The 24,567-nt window shown below is 41.3% G+C and overlaps 1 protein-coding gene across 3 annotated transcripts in view; it reads right to left on the reverse strand.

Moving 5' to 3' along the window:
- Positions 1-24,567, reverse strand: part of LOC137627638 (uncharacterized) — a 208,874-nt gene that overhangs the window by 61,629 nt on the left and 122,678 nt on the right. For all 3 annotated transcript variants that reach the window (XM_068358774.1, XM_068358772.1, XM_068358773.1), the window contains exons 18-22: positions 22,126-22,224; positions 12,224-12,340; positions 11,939-12,115; positions 6,426-6,656; positions 5,767-5,949 (exon numbers count right to left, since the gene is read on the reverse strand). In XM_068358774.1, coding sequence (XP_068214875.1) covers positions 5,767-5,949; positions 6,426-6,656; positions 11,939-12,115; positions 12,224-12,340; positions 22,126-22,224 — 807 coding nt within the window. The remainder of the gene's footprint in view (positions 1-5,766; positions 5,950-6,425; positions 6,657-11,938; positions 12,116-12,223; positions 12,341-22,125; positions 22,225-24,567) is intronic.

Genomic DNA, 24,567 nt, shown 5'->3' on the forward strand with positions numbered 1-24,567 from the left:
ACAGCTTGAACTTTACTACTGTTATTAGTCCTTTCCTTTCTTTTTATTGCCATTCCTATTCTATATTTCTTTCTTTCATCCATACTTCTCGGTTAACCTTTTAGTCCTCTTCTATAAGTGGCTCAGTTTCCTTCAACAAATCATGAAATAGGAATCATATCTATATTAGGTATGGTGATTTTCTAATTGCAAATTTGAAAACAATTGAAACCACTACTTCTGTAAACATTCATGAAGTAATGGTTATTTCATGCTCAAGTTCAAATGGACGCTCAGAGCAAAGTTGGTCTTCTCCTTTGAATTTTGATGCCAGGGATTCTCTACCCCAAAAAATTAATTTCTTTAAATCCATATAATTTCTTTCAGTGCATACCCCAGGCAGGCTATTTTTACAAACCCGATATATAATTCTTCTGAAAAAAGCAAATATATGCATACTGTTTCCAATACCCCATTTGCTAACAGTCTCCCCTCTTGTATAGTCGGAATAGCTATAAAAGAACAATAAAGTTAAAGTTGAACGACATACAGTAATGAGCGTATCAAAATATCAAACTCTAACATTTGTATTTTTCCTAGCTATATAAACCAGAGTCCTTTAAAACTGGGAAAATGTCTTCAGTGGAGCTAGAATGGCCATTAACTTTGTAAATGAGGTAGTTAATGGCAGATCATGAGCGCAGGTGAGTAGCTCCACTCTCCTCACTTGTCAGAGGCTCTTAACTTTTGACCTTCAGCTCAGGCCTGAGAGGGGTAGTTGAGGTGGAAAGTTTAACTTCAAAGGACTCAGGTTTGTATAGCTATGAAAAATACAAAATTACTTTTAATTTAAAGTTTTTATTTACTCCTACACGTATATATACCTTTTGTCCTTTAAAATAGGGTTACTTAATGACTGGTGGGTTGGAAATCACCCTATAATTGAATTTGTTGGTTCTTTTACTTTCCTGGAAATGTCACTCTGCCTGGTCCTGTAAGGAACCAAGGAGGCGACTCAAGGGATGAATAGGCTGATAAGGCCTGGCCTTTACAAAAGGAATTGATACATGGCCAAGGAGAGATCCCTTCCCTCGAAGAGATTAGCAATCAGGAATAATATAGCTGGCTCATGGTGATCAACAGGTTAGTATATATTTCACCATCCTCCTCCTAGTTTAGGGAGGATGGGAGATACTTCTCTATAATTTAAAGAATAGAGCTCAAAAGTGTAGCTTAAGGGTATTGGCAGTCAAGAAAATAGCTATATTTGGTCACTTATTTTTGTTTTCATAATTTTTACACTGTAAAAGGTCTGGTCCATTACCAGACGAAAGATTATGTCATTTAGAAGCTTCCTTATAGGATAAAAAGGTAATTTTGTCCACACGTACATACTCAGAATTTCCTTATCTCGTCATAGCAACGACCGACATCATAACTTTAAGAAAAAACTTGTCAATACTTGTTTACATTTATATTTTATTTTCTGTACGATACGTTGGGCAACAATAACAATGTGTGTGAGAGCACATATTCCAATAAGTAAACAACATTCGTGTTCAGTGCATCACATGATGCAGCTCTTAAGCACAATATTGGCTATATTACTAGCTCATTGATACTATTCCTTAAGGACTCTGCAGGATATGAGTATAATACTATTCATAACAAAGAAAAACAGAGAAAGAGGATGTCTCGATATAAAGCAAAAGAGAAAAGGAATTACGAAAAGATGGTGATGACTACAAACCAGGTGCCTTCTAAAGCAATTAAACCTGGCAACAATGAGCAGTTGGTAACTATAACCCCCTCTCCTGTAAGCTTTATCATTAATTTTAGCATATCATAAGAGGGGATAACATATATTCAGAAAGATAGGGGACCAGGAGCCTTGTAGCAATCACCTAAGAGGTCTATCATTAAGGTAAGTAAAAAATAAATATTTAAATGTTTTTCTCAAAAAATCATATTTTTCATTCTAAATTCTATCTACTTCATTAGTTTTAAAGATATTCTAAGGATTCAAAAACCTTTATAGTGCCGGATTGTGGTGTATTTCAAGCAGTAACTTTTGAATTTCATCCTCAGTTTTTTTTTTATCCATTTAACTGTGATATTTTTTTTTTCATTAAAAAAACAAAAAAATAAAAAAAAAGATATTTCAGTGCTTTGCGAAGTTACTGTTTGCATTCTTTATACAGTATCTTATACTCGGTAATAAATAATATATTTATTTTTTTTTTCAAAAAATGTGGGAAAAGATGCATTTTGAAAAATATGAAATAAAACAAGAAAAAAATACAAAAAAATTCATTAAAGAAGCTATTCGCTCAATTCGAGAAAATTTTGAGGAAATAGTTTGATATAAACAATCAAACTGTGTGAATCTTAAAACCGTAGCTCAAAAATAATTTCCGAGCCCGTTGATACCCTTAAGAGAATCAAGCTAGATCCAGCAGGTAGTTTTTAACAGCTTAGTCCCTAAAAGAGGGGGAAAAAAATGTCATTCCAAACTTTCATCTACACATTACCATAGACTAGGTACGTCTTGCCCCATGGGAGCTGGGCTGGCTACACAGCTACTAGAGCAGCCCCGACAAGCCCAAGCACAAAGGTGGTTTGGCGTCTCCACAACCGAGCCTTCAACACCTGGTCAACTTTAAGATTCCTCTTAAAGGCTAGGGTGGGTCTTATATACCTAACGTCGTGAGCTCTCGTCCTAGCTGGTACCTCGACACTCAGCAGTCAAGGCAAACACTCACAAAGCCAAAAACAGATCATGTTCCTCGACATCTCTTACTTGGTTTGCCCAATGATAAAGAGTAACTGACAATTCAGGCCTGGGATGTTGGATCTTCTTTAAAAAGCACCACAGAGCACTGACAAAACACAAAAGCATTTCCTCTTGGTCGCCATTCGACACCCAATGTCATGTGGTTATGGAGAAAGTCTCAAACCTAGGGTCATGCACCAACTGGGCCACAAAACTAAGGGACACCTCCACACCACAGCTTGGGTAACTGAATAAGAGACCATGCAACTTGCCTACTCTTTTCGCCAATGCTAAATCTGACACCCTTCTACATGGCTTGAATGGGGTACTTGTAAGATCCTTTAGAATATGTCCTGAGGTTCAGACGTGGGCAGGACTGCTCGAAGCTCCTCATGACAATACCCTTCAGTTAAAACCCCATGGTTAAGGCTAGACGGTAGCTTTTGACAGCCACGAGGGAGTACTTCTCTCATTGAAAGCAAAAGAGGAAATCCTTAAGACTAAGATTGGCCATCCTGGGCTTTTTCAACCTCTTTTCAGTTGGCAACGTAACTATGTTTCTTCCTCTTGTCAACCCTCACCTCAGGCTCAGCAAGCAGAGGCGTCGAGGTCCGAGCGACCATCAACGATGATGCTCCCAAGAAGAGAGAAACTGCACTGGTTGCTCCAACAGGAACCACAACACTGAGGACCACTGTTAGAAGGACGGTGGTAGGCGTACTAATTGGGGCTTGTGACGCAAACACTGGAGCTGGGATCACAGCCACAGTAAGAGAGGGGGTTACGGGCAAACGCATGGGTAGCCAGATCGGGTGATGCATACAGTAACACTTGGCACAGGGAAATATACGGTTACAGCCCCAGTGTCGACTTATGCCCAATTATAGGTATAACGCCAACGTGCCAGAGCTCTTCCTCGCGGCACTGGCAATGGTATAGAAGGGTGTGTCTTTTCATTCAGTATTACAGGAGGCACCATCATTTGGGGCATCACAGGGGTCACACCTCTATGCCCTTAGTCACTGGCATCACCTTAAAGACACTGGCGACACCTGAGGGAGGAAATCTTTACTACCAGCTTCTACAATAAAGTATAAAGGGCCTACCTGACAGACCTATGGAGGCCCAAGCCTACTTGTCAGCAGTGGTCTGTACAGCAATAACTCTGGGAAACCCACACATCATCAGAACCTGAAAAAGCCAGTTGATGTAGATCTGAGGTCTCCTTGCTCCTGACACATAGTTCCAATCTCCCTGAGACTGACCCACAAAAGTACTGTATGTCCAGAAACAAAGGTAGCATTTGCACTCAATGAGGGAAACAGAAGAAGTGAAAGACCTCCTTGGTGTTTTCTTGGGTGTTTCCAAGATAAACCTTGGAGAAAGCTTGGATCTCTTCGTCCCCTTTAAGGTATAGGCTTGCCACTGCAAAATAGGCCATGACCTACACTAGGCACACAAGGATGATTGCAGACACTCATGCTCCCTACAAGACACACACAGAGTGGGTGGATCTACAGCCGGTTAAGCCATGCGCAAGTTGCTATGTCCACCCTTTTCCAGCCAAGTACATATCTCCACATCCAAACCCACGAATAGCAACAGCCAACATTCAATTTCTGCAAGAAAAAGATAAAAAGATCCAAGCTTTTGGTTAGAGGGCAACAGTATGTCTGTACAGTACTAGTTCTAGCCTAAGACAAAAGTGAAGAGCTTTTGTCAAGTGGGTGGCGGAACTACTCGGATGTGCTCACGTCCTGTCATTAACTACCTTGTTAACCAATTCAACAGCCGGTCAAACTCTACTGAAGACATTTCCCTATTTTAAAGGATGAATGATTTGTATACATAGAAGAACAAATAAGTTTTTCTTTTAAATGCATTGTTAGGCTACAAACTCAAAATATAACATAGCAACCTAGGTGTGGGAAGAGGGGAGCCGAGTTGCTGGCATCCATGGAAGGAAAATGGGGTACCTTATGGAACCTGTCAGATTTGACATGTCCCTTAAAAATATCATTTCAGAGAATGATCCGAAACCCTTACTATTTGACCATCCGTTCAGGTTATAATACCAGAGGAATCATTGAGTACTAAATTTCAACAACTTAAATTAACTCTAAGTAGCAAATCTCTTCCTTATCCACTGGATGATAAAAAAAAAATGTATACAATTATGCGTACCAGGCATTCACTTGTTTGCTATTCAACATTTACCCTCGTTTGACTTCATTTTACTTCAATAAATGTGATATTGCCCTTTTTCTGAATTTTTTTTTATATTAGTACCTTCTAAAGTATACTGTGTTTGAAACAAAATATACAAAATAACCTTATGGGATCATATAAGCATACTAAATATTGTGTGCTTTATGTGGAAAACTGTAGACAGCTCTGATAAAGTCAGATTACTTAAGGTGAAATTTGACATTTTTTGTTACCCATCTATATTATATCTAGTTGTTACCACTGTGAGCTCTAAGTGACAGTTTGTGCACATTGTTTGGATTCTTCACTAGAAATTTTACTGAACTTCTATTGGTATTGAAAATATCTCCCTTTTTATAGGGAAAGGAGATTTCATGTGTCTTCTACTTTTCTAATGTAATGAGAATTTCATATCTAATAGGATACTCTTTATACTAAATTATAAACAATGTATTGTATATGTTAACTCCAAAACATAATTAATGGGTATATTTCTTACTTATTCTTCTAACTAATAATGATAGTCCTAATAGACAACAAAATTAAATTGAAACTGCATTCTATGAATTATTCACATTACATCATCAATAAAATGGAAAACCCCTAAGTAATATTAAATGGAGCCTGCAAACTTGATCATATACATAAAAAATAATAATGTTCAAGAATAATTTATATCTATTTATACTAAAAAATATCTGACATAATGGGGCACTCGTAATTCAAACTAAAATTCTAAGCATTTATTTTCTAAATCGGCAAGTGTGTTTTACCAAATTGAAAAAGATATTTCCAGAACTACATACTGTTTCTGCCGAAACTGCCCTCGGCAGAACCTTGTTTCTATTTGTAGCTCTGGTTGACCTTTGAGACTGCGCCATATTTGTATTTGGATCTTCATCCCGCGGTTTACTCACAGCTATCTTAACTAGCTGGGACTCGGATGCTGTTGCCCTTGCAGTGCTTTTTGACATGGGAACTCGATTTTCCTGAAAATTTAATTTTTTAAGTTGGGGTGAAATTGAACTACAGTACAGTATACAGTAGTCTGTGCATCGAGACAAAATATAGAAAGAAGTACAGTAAAAATACTGTACTGTGAAACTAATATTTTTACAATGCCCTCTCACTACCAATGAATATACTGCTTACAGTCTATCAATACCTTAAGAGCACCACTTACATATCATATTCTAAAACATCAAGAATCAAAATGTATTTTGGATTGACCCTTGAAATACTAAAACAAAATGCCTTTCATTTAGCAGTAAACATAATGATAATCATAAAAAAGTTATATGATTCTCCTACTGTATTAAACCCATTACTCTACTTCAAAACTATCTATACAAAACCTTTTTTTTTTTTGTAATCGATTTAAAGGAGGATATATACTGACTATATTAGCCTTACTTATTACATTAATACACAGATGAGACGTTTACAATAGCTATACAGTACTTACATTGAATTTCTCTCTGTCCATTACACGTTTCATATCCCTCATCTGGGTGTCGGCGAGTTTGACCTGGGCTTCTAAACTTCTCTTCTCATTATCTAGGCGCCTTATTATCAGCTCTGCTTCTTTCAACTTTTCTTTCAGAGGCTGATGGAGTTCCGAGATATCAGCATTCTTCACTTGTTCTTTTTTAAGATTATCATTGAGTTTCTTAATATGCTCTTTAAACTTGGTTATCTGTAAAAATAAATTACATATATTAAGTTTCTTAATATGCTCTTTAAACATGGTTATCTGTAAAAATAAATTACATATATTAAGTTTACAATATAATTATATCATACATAGAGCCTTAGAACATAAGCTAGTTACAACTCAGCCCTATGTAAAGAATATGATGGGAATAGAGTTCTCTTGCTTGAGAGTACACTCGGGCACACTATTCTATATAATTTATTTTTCTTCCTTTTGTTTTAAAATGTTGTGTTGGGTACACTTAATAGAAGGGCCATGGATACCTGGTGGTTTATCAAGAGGTTGTCTTTTCCTTAGCTGATTCTTCTTCTTCTCAAAACCATCCTTACTGTCCTCTCTTCCGTTGAAGTGGCTATCCTGGAGGGTATTTAGCCTTGCATGTGTATCGGCTCCTCCATGTTGACCAGTTTTTCCGACTTTTTTTTCTATAGTCTATGGGTTTGATCAATCACTCTAACAATATTTCTGTACATATTGTTTTTATCATCATTTTTGTTAATTTAGTTTTTAAGTATGATGTATCTTTTCTTATTACCATTAATTCTTATGATGTCTAGATCCATTAACCGAGCGAGATCCGGGACCAGTACGTCCTAGATTTCGTCAATGTCGTCTAATGTATTGCAATATTCGTGGTCTCCATGCAAATATCCAATACCTTACAGTTGCGTCCAGACAGTATAGTATTCTTTTGTGCGCAGAAAATTTGGTATCTAATATGCGGCACTCATCTGAGCTCCTTATAACTGGTTTTAAGAAGCCAGTAATGTTGAAACGCGATGCTATCCCTAGGGCCAGGGAAATAGTGGCGTATATTAGGACCGAGTACCCTGCTTCTCATAAGTCCTACTATGAATGTGGATATCATGAAATTCAGGTAATAAAAGTTTTGTGGCAGGCATAACAACTTCTATTTGTGTTCAATCTACCGGAATCTTTGATTGTCTTCTTGCCATTATGGTCAAGATACAAGGATGAAAGAAAGGCCTTTTTTGTCTTTGTTGGTGATTTCAATGATCACCATAAGGAGTGGTTAAACTCTTTCTCCTACCAATCGCTATGGCTTAAGAGCGTTAGACTTTGCCTCTGAATAAGGCTGTGAGCAAATCACAAGTGAAGCTACTCACAGGTCTGGTAACTGCTTGACCTCGTATGCACGGACTCCCCAGGAGTTATAACAAGTAATGTTGGTTCTCCAGTTGGGACATCTGATCATTTTCCTTAGCTGATTCTTCTTCTTCTCAAAACCATCCTTACTGTCCTCTCTTTCGTTGAAGTGGCTATCCTGGGGGGTATTTAGCCTTGCATGTGTATCGGCTCCTCCATGTTGACCAGTTTTTCCGACTTTTTTTTCTATAGTCTATGGGTTTGATCAATCACTCTATCAATATTTCTGTACATATTGTTTTTATCATCATTTTTGTTAATTTAGTTTTTAAGTATGATGTATCTTTTCTTATTACCATTAATTCTTATGATGTCTAGATCCATTAACCGAGCGAGATCCGGGACCAGTACGTCCTAGATTTCGTCAATGTCGTCTAATGTATTGCAATATTCGTGGTCTCCATGCAAATATCCAATACCTTACAGTTGCGTCCAGACAGTATAGTATTCTTTTGTGCGCAGAAAATTTGGTATCTAATATGCGGCACTCATCTGAGCTCCTTATAACTGGTTTTAAGAAGCCAGTAATGTTGAAACGCGATGCTATCCCTAGGGCCAGGGAAATAGTGGCGTATATTAGGACTGAGTACCCTGCTTCTCATAAGTCCTACTATGAATGTGGATATCATGAAATTCAGGTAATAAAAGTTTTGTGGCAGGCATAACAACTTCTATTTGTGTTCAATCTACCGGAATCTTTGATTGTCTTCTTGCCATTATGGTTAAGATACAAGGATGAAAGAAAGGCCTTTTTTGTCTTTGTTGGTGATTTCAATGATCACCATAAGTTGTGGTTAAACTCTTTCTCCTACCAATCGCTATGGCTTAAGAGCGTTAGATTTTGCCTCTGAATAAGGCTGTGAGCAAATCACAAGTGAAGCTACTCACAGGTCTGGTAACTGCTTGATCTCGTATGCACGGACTCCCCAGGAGTTATAACAAGTAATGATGGTTCTCCAGTTGGGACATCTGATCATTCCTTAATTTCATTAGTAGTGAAGACTGAACAGCCTGTCTCTGTTTCATACTCGCGTAAGATTTATATCTAATCTCAAGCAGACTGGAATGGGATTTTGCATGATCTTTTGGACTAGAATTGGTCACAATTGTATAGTAGTGTTGATCCTGTTGTCCCTTTAAATGAGAATCTAATCAACATACAGTAATTGATAGGCATATCCCTTCTGTGCTAAGGTACCAAGTGAAGGGCAAATCATGGTTCAATGATGATTGTAGACGTGCTTATTTGGAGAAGCAGGAGGTCTATCACCTTTGGAAGGGTAACATATCAGATTTGACCTGGAACAACTATGCTCAGCTTAGAAATTTTGCTCAGAGAGCTTATGCTTCAACTGAAAAAGAATACAATTTCACCATAAAAGAAACCCTTTATGGTACAACCTCGGAGCATAAGCGGTGGACTACCTTTAAATCTGCACTCTTTGGTGTGGATGCAACAGTTCCTCCTTTACTTAAACCAGATGGCTCTGTCACTCACTGTCCAAAGGAAAAGGGAACCCTTTTGGCTGATGTATTTGACAGTAAGCAGAGTAATGAGAAACTCGAACTTCCCCATTCCTGTTTTCCTGAGGCTAAACTAACTAGTTTAGCTTTTTGATCTCGTGAAATTAAAGCTCTCTTGATGGACCTTGATGCTTATGGAGGTGTAGACCCAAATGGTATTTTACCTGTTTTTTTTATGAAGACTGCCAATTTCTTAGCTCCAAAGTTACCTATTATTTTGTGCAAGTTAAGAAGAAGAGGAGCTTTTAGTACTTGTTGGAGAATTGGTAATGTTACTCCACTACATAAATGTGTTTATGATAACTAATGTACAACTGATTACCGCCCAATTTCCACAACTCCCTTATTATTTAGTTTTTTAATGTCTTTTGGCAAAACGTCTTGATAGGTTTGCTGAAAGTAATCATCTGTTCCCTTGCTTGCAATTTGGTTTTCATAAAGGCCTTGGAGTACATGATACTCCTCTTACAATCTCCAATGCTGTACAAAAATCCCTTGATTGTGGTCGGGAAGTTTGTATGATTGGCCTTGATCTTAGTGCTGCCTTTGACAGAGTTAATCATGAGGCCCTTGTTTTCAAACTCAAAACAGTTGGGAGTGTGTGGATCGTTTCTTAGCATCATTATTGAATTTTCAAGTAATAGATCGCAGAGTTCTTGCTGATGGGCACCAAAGTGAGTATAGGAATGTGATATCTGGTATTCCTCAGGGTAGTGTTCTGGGCCATTACTTTTCATACTATATACATAAGACATGTGGTTTGACCTAGAAAACAAGCTTGTGGAATATGCTCATGATGCTACTCTTTTTGCATCAATTCCATCACCTGAATTTATATCTAGGATTGCTGAATCCCTTAATGGAGATCTAGCTAAAATTAGTGCATGGTGCAAATTATGGGGTATGAAGTTCAGTCCTAAAAAACTCAAAGTATGATTGTAAGTAGGTTATGGACAGTGGCTCCTCAACATCCGGATCTCAGCATTGATACAGTTTCTTTAACTCTATGACTGTTAAAATTTTAGGTGTGATTCTCGACAGCAAATTTACTTTTGAGAAACACATTAGGTCTATGTCTTCTTCAATTGCACAAAAAATTGATTTATTAAGAGTCTTTTAAGATTTTCGGTGATCAATCTATCCTGAAGAAGTGGTTTAATTATTTCATTCTACCCTGTTTTGAGTAATGTTCTCCTATCTCGTCTTCAGCTGCTGATTCCCATCTTAATTTGTTGGACAGGAACTTACGGTCTATTAAATTTCCTATTCCTGATCTAGATATTAATCTCTGGCACCATCATTCAATTAGTTCATCATGCAGGTTTCATAAATTTTTTTTAATTCTGACCACCATTTACATTCAGATCTTCCGGGACAATTCCATAGTGTTCGTAATACTAGGCATGCAGTTAATTCTAGTAGTCAGGTCTTCTCCATCATGAGGTTCAATACTATACAGTATTCTAACAAGGCGGGGAGAACTATCCCTAGAAGAGCGAGACTTACTTTTACTTCTCCTGATCCTATCCCTTTCAAGCTTACGAACATATTCATATCACATCGATCGTCCAACTCACAAAACTTACCTCTGCATTTTACACAAATAGAGTTTGGATCTAAAGAAGCTTTAGCAAGACGGGTCTTACATCCTCTCACAAACCTCCTAATACTCAAAGAAGAGTCAGACATTATTATCTAATCAGTGCCAAGAAAATACCAAAAAAAAAAAAACCAAAACGAGCGAAAGCCAAAGCCAAAGTGTACTTCACCAAATTAACTGCAAAAAACACAGGCCAAAGCGAGCGAAATTCCAACGATGTCACCGGTGAGGCGGCAGGGAAGATCTGAGGAATAGTTGGAATGGTTCTAGGTACCTGGGTAGAGGGCGCACCAGTGGTACACCTGGCTACCCAATCGGCGATTGCCGCGAGTTTTGAAATTCTGCCGTGACGTCAGGGACTAAAGCTATATATATAACTACCAGGTAAGTCAGATATTTAAAATTTACCGAGCTTCATTCTCCAGAAAACTGCTCGAGACTAAATAAGACGACCAAAGGTAATGGATTCAAAGCAAGGAACATTGTACAATTCCAATAAGGCTAAAGAGGGGTTATGAAAAACAACCCTCAAAACAATGAACTTTTAGTACTTTTTCTAGTATGCATCTTGAGGGACACTATAAGCAGTACCCCTTTTAAGATATGCAAAGCAAAACAATGTATGATGCTTAAAGAGTAGAATCTTTTTTTTTTCAAACGAAATTTTATAAACTCACCCCAGTCTTCAATTTATACAAAAAAGTAAGGTAGCAAAATGAGACGTACAGAGGTGACACAAAAGCAGTTATGATGAAGATATAGCTACCAACATCAATATTGGAACAAGGAATAAAGTACTTCAGTTTTTGTAAATGAAATTTAAAGAATACATCATGACTGGAATGCTACCAAAACTGCCAAATACTAAGCTCATAAGGTTAACTGAATAAGGTAACTATTTTCCGAACTCAACTTACAATCTAAAATGTCTTGTGTGCATAGTAAATGTAATTTAACATTAATATGACCATACCTGTTCTTGGTAATCTTCATTTGATTTCCTAAGCTCATTATGTTCAGCAACAGTCTCTGCTAATTTCTTCTTTGCAGTTTCATACTTGTACTGGAAGAGTTTACCCTCTTTTGAACGTTTCTCTTGTTCTTCCATTTGTATAAAGATCTTCTCCATCTCTGTTTTGTAGGAGGATTTCTGAAATAAAATAATCATAGTACTGTACTGTATGTTTTTGCCAGCATGAATCAAAAATATAATTGAAACAAATATACATTATATAATATTAACAGATTTATGACTTACTATCTTATCAGCAATAGCCTGTCTCTCTGCTCTGTACTTCTCCTTGGCAGCCTGTAGTTCCTCAGATAGACTTCTTTGAGATCTTTCAGCTTCTCTTTCAATCCTCATTAGCTCCTCCTGTCAGTGGCGTGGAAATTAACATTTTCGTAATGTAACTAACTCTCCAATTCTTCACACTTTTTTTATATACTGACAAATAAAAACTTCAGCATCTGGTGCTACATGAATAAGTGAACTAGCAATAAAACTGAAGTAAAGTGAATTCAATTCCATTTATAAAAATTGAATGAAAAAAAAAATACAAGAAACGGTGTATGGATGATCCATTCTTCAGAAAATCCTAAAAATTCTATAAATTTTGTCCAAACATATTTCGAACAATATTAGGAAAGCTTTTTCATGTGTTAGTGGCCAAAATATAACATGTCGAATCAATCTTCCCTACGTCCCTTAATTCTTTGAGTTAAAAACAAAAACAATACTGTAGTCATATCAACACAGCAAGGCTTACATGCACACATGAAATTGAGGTGGAATAACAGGTAAGAGTTCATTATTTCACTACAATGTAACTCCTTTTCTTTGCATACAATCTTTACTTTTTCCCATGGAAGTTAAAAAAAAATATAATCTATTGTCCATTAAAAGGCTCAATTCCTAAAAGAAACTACAATTTTTCATTCAAATACGAGTGTTGTATTAATAACCTCTACTAGCCAAGCAGATATCTTAGATGCAAAAGAGCAATGGCCTTCATGGATTGAACCCTTTTGAACTGGTCACTGATATTCAAAATCTTAGTTCTGGCTAGAGAATTGAATTTGATGTGGCAGATCTAACACAAAAACAACAGAGTATGAATTTCTTTTATAAGAGACCTGCTGACTTCATGATGGCTGATATGCCCCTCCATAGATCAGATAATTCAAGGGTCTTACCATACATGTTAGCCTTACAATTAAAAAAGTAAATGCTAATAAGTTTGATATATCTTAAGATTATTTCAAAGGCACTTATACTTTTCACTGAATTTAAGAGATTTATCCGCAAAATGCCTTGCGTCTGTCAGGTACACCTAACAAAACCTACTGTATTATTCAAAGTAATTAGTAAAAACATAAGTTAATGCATCAATAAATTTTAATTGCAAAACTGACCAAACACAAAGTTTCAAATTGGTGATCCAGTACCCTTCAGGGGAGGACAAATAATTAAGGTGATAAATGAAACTAGAAGGGAGGATACCTTCAAATTTAAAGGGTACATACATACATATACCAAGGAACTTCCCCCAATTTTGGGGGGTAGCCGATATCAAACAAATGAAACAAAAAAGGGGACGTCTCCTCTCTATGTTCCTCCCAGCCTGACAAAGGACTCAACCGAGTTTGGCTGGTACTGCTAGGGTGGCTCAGCCCACCCTCCCACATTATCCACCACAGATGAAGTTTCATAATGCTGAATCCCCTACTGCTGCTACCTCCGCAGTCATCTAAGGCACCGGAGGAAGCAGCAGGGCCTACCGGAACTGCGTCACTATCACTCGCCATTCATTCCTATTTCTAGCACGCTCTCATGCCTCTCTCACATCTATCTTCCTATCACCCAGAGCTTCCTTTACTCCATCCATCCACCCAAACCTTGGCCTTTCTCTTGTACTTCTCCCATCAACTCTTGCAGTCATCACCTTCTTTAGCAGACAGCCATTTTCCATTCTCTCAACATGGCCAAACCACCTCAACACATTCATATACACTCTAGCTGCTAACTCATTTCTTACACCCGTTCTCACCCTCACTACTTCGTTCCTAACCCTATCTACTTGAGATACACCAGCCATACTCCTTAGACACTTCATCTCAAACACATTCAATTTCTGTCTCTCCGTCACTTTCATTCCCCACAACTCCGATCCATACATCACAGTTGGTACAATCACTTTCTCATACAGAACTCTCTTTATATTCATGCACAACCCTCTATTGTTTACTACTGTACTCCCTTAATTGGCCCCAACACTTTGCATCTTTCATTCACTCACTGACGTACATCTGCTTCCACTCCAGCATTTGCTGCAACAACAGACCCCAAGTACTTAAACTGATCCACCTCCTCAAGTACCTCTCCATTCAACATGACATTCAACCTCGCACTGCCTTCCCTTCTCGTACATCTCATAACCTTACTCTTACCCACATTAACTCAACTTCCTTCTCTCACACCCTTCCAAATCCTGTCACTAATCAGCCAAGCTTCTCTTCCGCGTCTGCAACCAGTACAGTATCATCCGCAAACAACAACTTTATTTACCTCCCATTTATGGTCATTCTCATCTACCAGTTTCAATCCTCGTCAAACCACTCGAGCATTCACCTCTCTCACCACTCCATCAACATACAAGTTAAACAACCACGGTGATATCACACATCCCTGTCTCAGTCCCACTCTCACCGGAAACCAATCGCTCACTTCATTTCCTATCCTAACACATGCTTTACTACCTTTGTAGAAACTTTTTACTGCTTGCAACAACCTTCCACCAACTCCATATAACCTCCTCACATTCCACATTGCTTCCCTATCAACTCTTATCATACGCTTTCTCCAGATCCATAAACGCAACATACACATCCTTACCTTTTGCTAAATATTTCTCGCATATTTGCCTAACTGTAAAAATCTGATTCATACAACCCCTACCTCTTCTAAAACCACCATGTACTTCTAAGATTGCATTCTCTGTTTTATCCTTAATCCTATTAATCAGTACTCTACCATACACTTTTCCAACTACACTCAACAAACTAATACCCCTTGAATTACAACACGTATGCACATCTCCCTTACCCTTGTATAGTGGTACAATACACGCAAAAACCCAATCTACTGGTACCATTGACAACACAAAACACATATTAAACAATCACACCAACCATTCAAGTACAGTCGCTCCTCCTTCCTTCATCTCATTATTATAAAATTAGAGATATGACTTTTTCATGTTACAAAGGTAGTAACATTTGTTCCAACACTGGATGCCACACAATTTTTTGGCAAAATATTGAAGGGCCTACTAATTTTCAAATTAACTGGAAAGTAATCACAGGATATAATAAAATGTTATTTTTATTAATAAAATAAATTTTTGAATATACTTACCCGATAATCATGTAGCTGTCAACTCCGTTGCCCGACAGAATTCTATGGAGGGATACGCCAGCTATCACAATACTAGAAGGGGGTGTACTTACCAGCGCCACCTGTGGCCAGGTACTCAATCATTTGTTGTTGACACCTCCTCAATTATTCCTCGGTCCACTGGTTCTCTCTGGGGAGGAAAGGGAGGGTCGATTAAATCATGATTATCGGGTAAGTATATTCAAAAATTTATTTTATTAATAAAAATAACATTTTTCAATATTAAACTTACCCGATAATCATGTAGCTGATTCACACCCAGGGAGGTGGGTGAAAACCAGTGTACATGATTAAAGGATAGCTAAGTATCCCAAATTTCATATAACAGTTATCTCAAATAACAATGAAATAATAAGTACCTGGTAAGGAAGTCGAATAGAACCGTTACTCTGCCTTTTATTTAAAGTTCGTCTTCCTTACTGAGCGCAGCGTTCCTCTTGGAGGCTGAATCAACCCAAAGGTGCCAAAGTACAAGGGGTTGCAACCCTACTAAAGGACCTCTACCAAACCTTTAACCCAGGCGCTTCTCAAGAATGAATAGACCACCCGCCAAATCCAAGGATGCGGAAGGCTTCTTAGCCTACCGTAACAACCATAAAAACAACAATAAAAGTATTCAAGAGAAAGGTTAAAAAGGTTATGGGATTAAGGGAATGTAGTGGCTGAGCCCTCACCTACTACTGCACTCGCTGCTACGAATGGTCCCAGGGTGTAGCAGTTCTCGTAAAGAGACTGGACATCTTTCAGATAAAATGATGCAAACACTGACTTGCTCCTCCAATAGGTTGCATCCATAATGCTCTGCAGAGAACGGTTTTTATTAAAGGCCAACGAAGTAGCTACAGCTCTTACTTCGTGGGTCCTTACCTTCAGCAATGCAAGGTCTTCCTCCTTTAAGTGAGAATGTGCTTCTCTGATCAGAAGCCTTATATAGTACGAAAGCCCATTCTTGGACATGGGTCTCGAGGGTTTCTTGATGGCACACCATAAGGCTTCTGACTGTCCTCGAATAGGTTTAGACCTCTTCAGATAATATTTGAGAGCTCTGACAGGGCAAAGAACTCTCTCTAGTTCGTTACCTACCATGTTGGAGAGGCTAGGTATTTCGAACGATCTAGGCCAAGGACGTGAAGGAAGCTCGTTCTTTGCTAGGAATCCAAGCTGAAAAGAACATGTAGCTGATTCGGTTGTGAAACCAATGTTCTTGCTGAAGGCATGAACCTCACTGACTCTCTTAGCTGTTGCAAGGCAAACGAGAAAAGCAGTCTTGAGGGTAAGATCCTTGAAGGAAGCTGACTGGAGAGGTTCGAACCTAGATGTCATAAGGAACCTTAAGACTACGTCGAGATTCCAGCCTGGAGTGGAAAGACGACGTTCTTTAGACGTCTCAAAAGACTTGAGAATGTCTTGAAGGTCCTTGTTGGAAGACAGGTCCAAACCCCTGTGGCGGAGGACTGAGGCCAACATGCTCCTATACCCTTTAATCGTAGGTGTTGAAAGGGATCTCTCATTCCTAAGATGAAGAAGGAAGTCAGCTATTTGGATCACAGAGGTATTGGTAGAGGATATTGAATTGGCTCTACACCAGCTTCGGAAGACCTCCCACTTAGACTGGTAGACTCTACGAGTGGAAATTCTTCTAGCTCTGGCAATCGCACTGGCTGCCTCCTTCGAAAAGCCTCTAGCTCTAGCGAATCTTTCGACAGTCTGAAGGCAGTCAGTCGAAGAGCGTGGAGGTTTGGGTGCAACCTGTCTACGTGTGGTTGACGTAGAAGGTCCACTCTTAGAGGTAGAGTCCTGGGGAAGTCGACTAGCCATTGAAGTACCTCTGTGTACCATTCTCTTGCAGGCCAAAGGGGAGCAACCAGCGTCAGCCGTGTCCCTTCGTGCGAGACGAATTTCTGCAGAACTTTGTTTATAATCTTGAACGGAGGGAATGCGTACAGGTCGAGATGGGACCAGTTCAGAAGAAAAGCATCCACATGAACCGCTGCAGGGTCTGGAACAGGGGAACAATAAAGCGGAAGTCTCTTGGTGATGGAGGTGGCAAACAGATCTATGGTAGGTTGACCCCACAAGGTCCAAAGTCTGCTGCACACACTCTTGTGGAGGGTCCATTCCGTGGGAATGACCTGATTCCTTCTGCTGAGGCGATCCGCTGAAACATTCATATCGCCCTGGATGAACCTCGTGACCAGTGTGAGGTTTAGACCTCTTGACCAAATGAGGAGGTCCCTTGCGATCTCGTAAAGGCTCCTCGAATGGGTCCCTCCTTGCTTGGAGATGTAAGCCAAGGCTGTGGTGTTGTCTGAATTCACCTCCACCACTTTGCCTAGCAGGAGGGACTTGAAGTTCAACAGGGCAAGATGAACTGCTAACAGTTCCTTGCAGTTGATGTGGAGTAATCCTTGTTCCTTGTTCCATACTCCTGAGCATTCCCGTCCGTCCAAGGTCGCACCCCAGCCCGAGTCCGATGCATCCGAGAAGAGATGAAGATGGGGGGTCTGGATGGCCAATGATAGACCCTCCTTGAGAAGGAGATTGTGCTTCCACCACCGGAGAGTGGTCTTCATCTCTTGGTTGATAGGGATAGAGACTGCTTCTAGAGTCGAGCCCTTGTCCCAATGAGCTGCAAGATGGAATTGAAGAGGGCGGAGGTGGAGTCTCCCTAGCTCGACAAACAGGGCCAGAGATGAGAGGGTCCCTGTGAGACTCATCCACTGTCTCACTGAGCAATTGCTCCTCTTCAGCATGCTCATGATGCACTCTAGGGCTTGGTTTATCCTGGGGGCCGATGGAAAAGCCCGAAAATCCCGACTCTGAATCTCCATTCCCAGGTACACAATGGATTGAGAGGGAATGAGTTGAGATTTCTCTATATTGACTAATAGACCTAGGTCTCTGATTAGATCTAAAGTCCAAGAGAGGTTCTCCAGACAACGACGACTCGTGGAGGCTCTCAACAGCCAGTCGTCTAGGTAGAGGGAGGCTCTGATGTTCGATAAGTGCAGGAATTTCGCTACATTCCTCATCAGATGAGTAAAGACCATAGGAGCTGTGCTTAGGCCAAAACACAGGGCTTGGAACTGATAGACAACCTTTCCGAAAACGAATCTCAGGAAAGGTTGGGAGTCTGGATGAATGGGAACGTGAAAGTATGCATCTTTCAAGTCCAACGAGACCATCCAGTCCTCCTGTCTGACCGCTGCTAAGACCGACTTGGTCGTCTCCATTGTGAACGTCTGCTTGGTGACATACTCGTTGAGAGAGCTGACGTCCAGCACCGGTCTCCAACCTCCTGTCTTTTTGGCTACAAGAAAGAGACGGTTGTAGAAGCCCGGGGATTGATGGTCCCGGACTATAACCACTGCCTTCTTCTGCACAAGTAGCGACACCTCCTGTTGCAATGCTAGCCTCTTGTCCTCTTCTTTGTAGTTGGGAGAGAGGTTGATGGGCGATGTGGTCAGAGGCGGTTTGAGGCAGAATGGAATCCTGTAACCGTACCTCAGCCAACTGACAGACTGTGCGTCTGCACCTCTCTTCTCCCAGGCTTGCCAGAAGATCTTGAGTCTGGCTCCTACTGTTGTCTGGAGAATCTGAGAGTCAGTGCTTTCCCTTAGATGTCCTGGGTCCTTTCCTAGACTTGCCCCTGTGAGAGTCTGGACGGGAGCTTCCTCGGCTGGGGGCTCTACCACGAAAGGGCGGTATGAACCTAGTGGCCGGGGTATCAGCCACTGGGGAGCGATAAGTCTTGGGGACAGAGGTGGTAACCTTAGACTTACGAGCCGATGAGGCTACAAGATCGTGCGTGTCCTTCTGTATCAGGGCAGCCGACAAGTCCTTAACTAGCTCCTCGGGAAAGAGGAACTTTGAGAGTGGAGCAAAAAGGAGCTGTGACCGCTGGCACGGTGTAATGCTGGCTGAGAGGAAGGTACACAGTTGTTCCCTTTTCTTCAACACCCCTGATACAAATAACGACGCTAGCTCACCCGATCCATCCCTGATAGCCTTATCCATGCAGGACATAATTAGCATGGCAGAGTCTTTGTCCGCAGGAGATGTTTTCTTGCTGAGGGCTCCCAGGCACCAGTCGAGAAAGTTGAACATTTCGAAAGCTCTGAACAACCCTTTCAGAAGATGATCCAGGTCTGAGAAGGTCCAACAAACCTTCGAGCGTCTCATCGCAGTCCTCCTAGGCGAGTCCACCAGACTTGAGAAGTCAGCCTGGGCAGAGGCAGGTACTCCCAAGCCTGGTGCTTCCCCTGTGGCATACCAAACGCAACCTTTCGAAGCGAGCTTCGTTGGAGGGAACATGAAGGAAGTCTTGCCCAGGTGTTGTTTAGACTGAAGCCACTCCCCTAAGATCCTTAAAGCCCTCTTGGAGGATCTAGCTAGGACAAGCTTAGTATAGTTCGACTTAGCTTGTTGTACGCCTAGCGAAAACTCAGATGGAGGAGAGCGGGGAACAGCAGAGACGAAGTGGTCAGGGTAAAGCTCCCTGAGTAGAGCTAGGACCTTTCGAAAATCAAAAGACAATGGAGAAAGCTTAGACTCCTCCACGTCTGATGAGGGATCAAGGTGTGCCTCCTCATCATCCGACACTTCATCAGCAGAGGGTAGCGAAGCAATAGGACCAGAATGCTGAACCGCAGAGTCAGAACGGGTAGGAACAATAACAGAGGTTTCCTCATCTTGAGGGAAAACCTGAGGCTCAGACTGCATAGGCTGAACAACAGACGGAGCAGAAGGCAGGCGCATGGGTGAAGGAGGTTGACTCCTAGCAAGAGTTGAACCCAAGGATTGCACAAGCTGAGCGGAGGACGGAGGCGGAGTAGTCCGTTCCTGTTCCTGTGAGATGAGTGGAGCATGAGAAGGTTGAGGCTGCGCAGAACAAGGTAAAGTTCTCGCAAGCTGAGGCTCCTGAGGCGCAAGTCCATGGTGTAGAGGAGCTTGCCTAGATGAGGGTTGAGCTCGCTGCAGCGATGGTTGAGCAGACAGACTCACGGAGGGGAGAGGTTGTTGTACCCCAACCGAGAGTTGCACCACTGGTGGAGCAGCAAGGGGAGGAGGAGGAAGAGTGGAATAACTCTCCTGATCCCAAAGCAAGGGTTGCCTTAAAGAAGGCTGAGGCTGAACAACACTGTGAACAGCAAACTCCGAAAGTGGCTCAACATCGTACGCCTGGCAGATGGTGCTGCGACCAGGCGGAGCAGGTGCAGGCTGGGCGAACACAGGCGGAGCAGGTGCAGGCTGGGCGAGCACAGGCGGAGCGAGAACAGGTGGAGGGAGTGTAGGCGGAGGAGGAGGTGCAACACTCTCAGCCCGACACTCACGCATCAAGTCCGAAAGCTGAGCTTGCATGGACTGAAGCAGGGTCCACTTGGGGTCGGCAGAAACGATAACAGACTGAGGTAAAGTCACAGTCGGGGTCTGTATAGGCAGAACCTTACTCCTCTTGGGCGGAGTACAGTCGACCGATGACTGAGGCGAGTCGGAGCTGAGCCAATGACTACAACCTGGCTGAGCACTCGCTGACTGAACTCTACGTTTAAGCGGTCTCGAGACCTGAGACCAACGTTTCTTCCCTGCATGAAGATCAGCGGACGAGAAGACGGGCTCAATCGTCTGCAGGTGGGAGTGACGGTCTAAGGAAGACACGCCCGCAACCACCGAGGATAATTCTGTGCGCCTAACAAGGCCTGTCGAACCCTTAAGCCCTTCGACATTGCTTCTCCCCTGGGCATGGGAGCTTGCAAGAGGTCCCGGACTGGGAGGACGACTGGCTCGCACAGAAAAATCCTCACGCACCACACTGGCACCACTAGCACTTGGCACTGCACAGACACTAGCACTCGTCACAGCACTGGCACTATTTCCACCCACTGCACTCTTGACCTTCAGTTCTTTAACCTCGGCCATCAGAGACTTATGGTCACTTACCACTGATTCTACTTTATCTCCTAAAGCCTGAATAGCACGCAAAACAGTTGACATATCAGGCGGAGGGCACACAGTAGGTTCGGGGGTAGCCACTACAGGGGTAGGAAAAGGTAGGGGATCATGAGGTGAGGAAAACATAGAAGAGTGAGAAGAACTTCTCCTAACTCTAGTTCTCTCTAACTTAGATGAATATTTTAAAAGACGTACAAAATCCAATTCCGAAAGTCCGGCGCACTCCTCACACCGATTTTCTAATAGACAGGGCCTGTCCCTACAGTCAGAACAAGCGGTGTGAGGATCTACCGAGGCCTTCGGAATACGCCTATTGCAAGACCTACATCGTCTATGGGAGGGAGCTTGCGAAACGTCAGACATCTTGTTTCAAAGAGTAAGTCAAAGGGTGATCCAAAAAACAAGCAAAAATTCATTAACCGTTAATCAGTATTTATATAAAAGCTATCTAGCTAATATAAAGAGGATTCCAGTATGCGACAGCCGTTAATCTAAGAGAATACTTCACCAAATATCCATGAATAGACTCGAAGACCATGAGCGTATCCCAGAACGTCTAGCCGGAAGCACGACAGAGGAATAATTGAGGTGTCAACAACAAATGATTGAGTACCTGGCCACAGGTGGCGCTGGTAAGTACACCCCCTTCTAGTATTGTGATAGCTGGCGTATCCCTCCATAGAATTCTGTCGGGCAACGGAGTTGACAGCTACATGATTATCGGGTAAGTTTAATATTGAAAAACTAATTACCTTAGCTGCAGTTACTTCTTTCTCCTTATCTATCAATTTTGCTTCTAGGGAACGAACATTTGAAAGGTATTTATTCTTTTCTTGCCGGACATCCTTAAGCTGAAAAATAATATATGGTTACATGTTAGCAAAATTTACAAAAAGATCAACTGCTGTAAAGCCAAACAATTTTATGAACATTACTTGCATTTATCATCTGCATAATTCAGAAAGCAATGACCCTTCATATTTAGTTATACAATTACCTAAAACATGACATCTGAGATGATTATTGTGCAATCAACTTAAGCAACTTTTCAAGAAAGGGGTTGAAAGCATCAAATGAAATGCTCAGTCATAGAAGTTATTAGAATATTAACAATTTTGCTGTGGTGTACATCACTCGCTTCATCCTTTAAAAAATATTTGTTTTGAAATTATAATACAAGCACTGAGAAATTTACCAGGACAATTATATTCAGGTCAAAATTAGCCATTCCCCATTTCAAAGGACCAAATTTCATAATTTTGTCATTTTAGGATTAGGGCATTGTGTGGCCCCAAGGATTTTCCTGTTAAAGGGACTCCAATACAATTTAAAATAACAAAGAAATATGGTCTTCCCTGTCCCAGGGCCACTTTTTCAATGTGCAAAGCTCGGACTCAGCATGTATAAAAACCCACGGGTCGAAACTCTATTAAACAAATCACAGATCCTCTGAGGCTGAAATTTGTCTGAAAATCCATAACACATCTTTACTAATAGCCAGTACTAATATTGGACACAACACTACCAGGGGGATTAGTTTCTGCCCAGGTACAATATATGTGACTGACTGGAGGGGAGTTAGTACCTAGATCCTACTTTTCACCTTAATCCAGGGCAAAACTAGCAAGATATAACCATGGAAGCTCTGGAGAAGACCTCAACATTTGAGGGGCATCGAAGTGCCCATCAACAAAACTAAGGTCCTACCTGTAGCTGGCTCCAAGGTAATGCTGGAATCACACTTAGTCATTTCTTGCCCGAGGTTTTAGCCAACCTCCAGCCAATGGTCGTGAGCGAAAGTGATGTAGTGTCACACTACGATCTAACCGTTCACGGAGCAAATAGTTAAGTTTAAACAAAACCGATTAGCTGAAATCATTATATTAATTTTTTGACAGTTGCAGTAATATATATTCTCTAAATATTACGTGAATTGAAGAACTCTACAACTACCATAGCATGAACAAAGCAAATTTTCATTATCTCTTGAGGCTTGTGCTGTCTTGCCAAGCGAGAGCACATCCTATTTGCAGCAGCCACCTTGTTTGTTTACATCTGAAATCATGCTCGCAGTTTGTGCTCACTGCTTACCGTCCAGTTGGGAAGCCAATATCTCGAGCAACAAACTCCTGATATCCCATTTTCGTCAGCAACGGCTCACTGCTGGCGAAAAAAAAAAAGCCGTGTGATTCCAGCTTAACCTGACCCAGCTCAATCGTGAGAGCAAGAACGTCCATAAAGGAACACTCCAACTAAGGGTTCTCTGCTTGCATTGGTACCAGGCCAAAGTATGGTACCTGTGAGACAAAAGAATCTTGAATACCCTCGTACCTTAGAGGGTTTGGCAGGCTGCTCCAGAGATCTACTCCCTCCCTGCAAATGTAACCAAGAACTAATAATGCACTAGGTCAGTAATCATTAGGGGGAGAGAGATCACCAACACTGATCAAGGCATAGACTAAAGTAGTACCTCATATGCTTCCCTTTGTTAATCTAGGTGGAGAGGGAGCATTGCCCCATAACATGTGTACACAGGGCTGCAGTCCCTCATCCACAAGCCAATGACCTTCAGCTGTGCGCAAGCGAGCAATAACGACCTTAAGAGGAACCATATGCTCAACACGGAATACATCAGTACCCCATTCAGAGAAGGGAAAAGCAGTCCACAGTCCAGGTAGGAAGGGTAGAGGGCCCCCAAGCTCTTCCAACACTTGGCCGACAGAAAGTGTACATGAGCTCAGATCTCTGTCGCACCTGGCTTCAGGGGTAGCATGGCACTGGGTGTCATTACGAGGAATATAATTGACTAAAAATGGCCTCCTTTGACTTCTTTTTAGTAGTGACAAAATCAGGAGGCCGAGGAGGAAGAGGAGCAAACTGGCTTCTTCCTCTTACTAATTGTCCCCTCATGCTCTGCAAGCAGAGCAGTCAAGGTTTTAGCATAGCTGACAATGAAGTTCCTACAAGGGGTGAAACCACAACATTGGGGAACACCCACAAGGGAAACAGCAAGCACATTCACTGATACTCTTAACATAAACACTGGGGCTGGGGTCACAGGCACAGAGAGGGAAGGAGCTACAGGCAACAGGTCAGAGGCACTGAAGCAAGTGGCACAAGGGTGATAGACACCGGGGATACACAGACAGGTTTTAATAGGCCATAGGCTTCTTCCCCCACCCAACTTTAGGCTT

Source organism: Palaemon carinicauda, chromosome 35 (assembly GCF_036898095.1).
Source record: "Palaemon carinicauda isolate YSFRI2023 chromosome 35, ASM3689809v2, whole genome shotgun sequence".
Taxonomy (NCBI): Eukaryota; Metazoa; Arthropoda; class Malacostraca; order Decapoda; family Palaemonidae; genus Palaemon; species Palaemon carinicauda.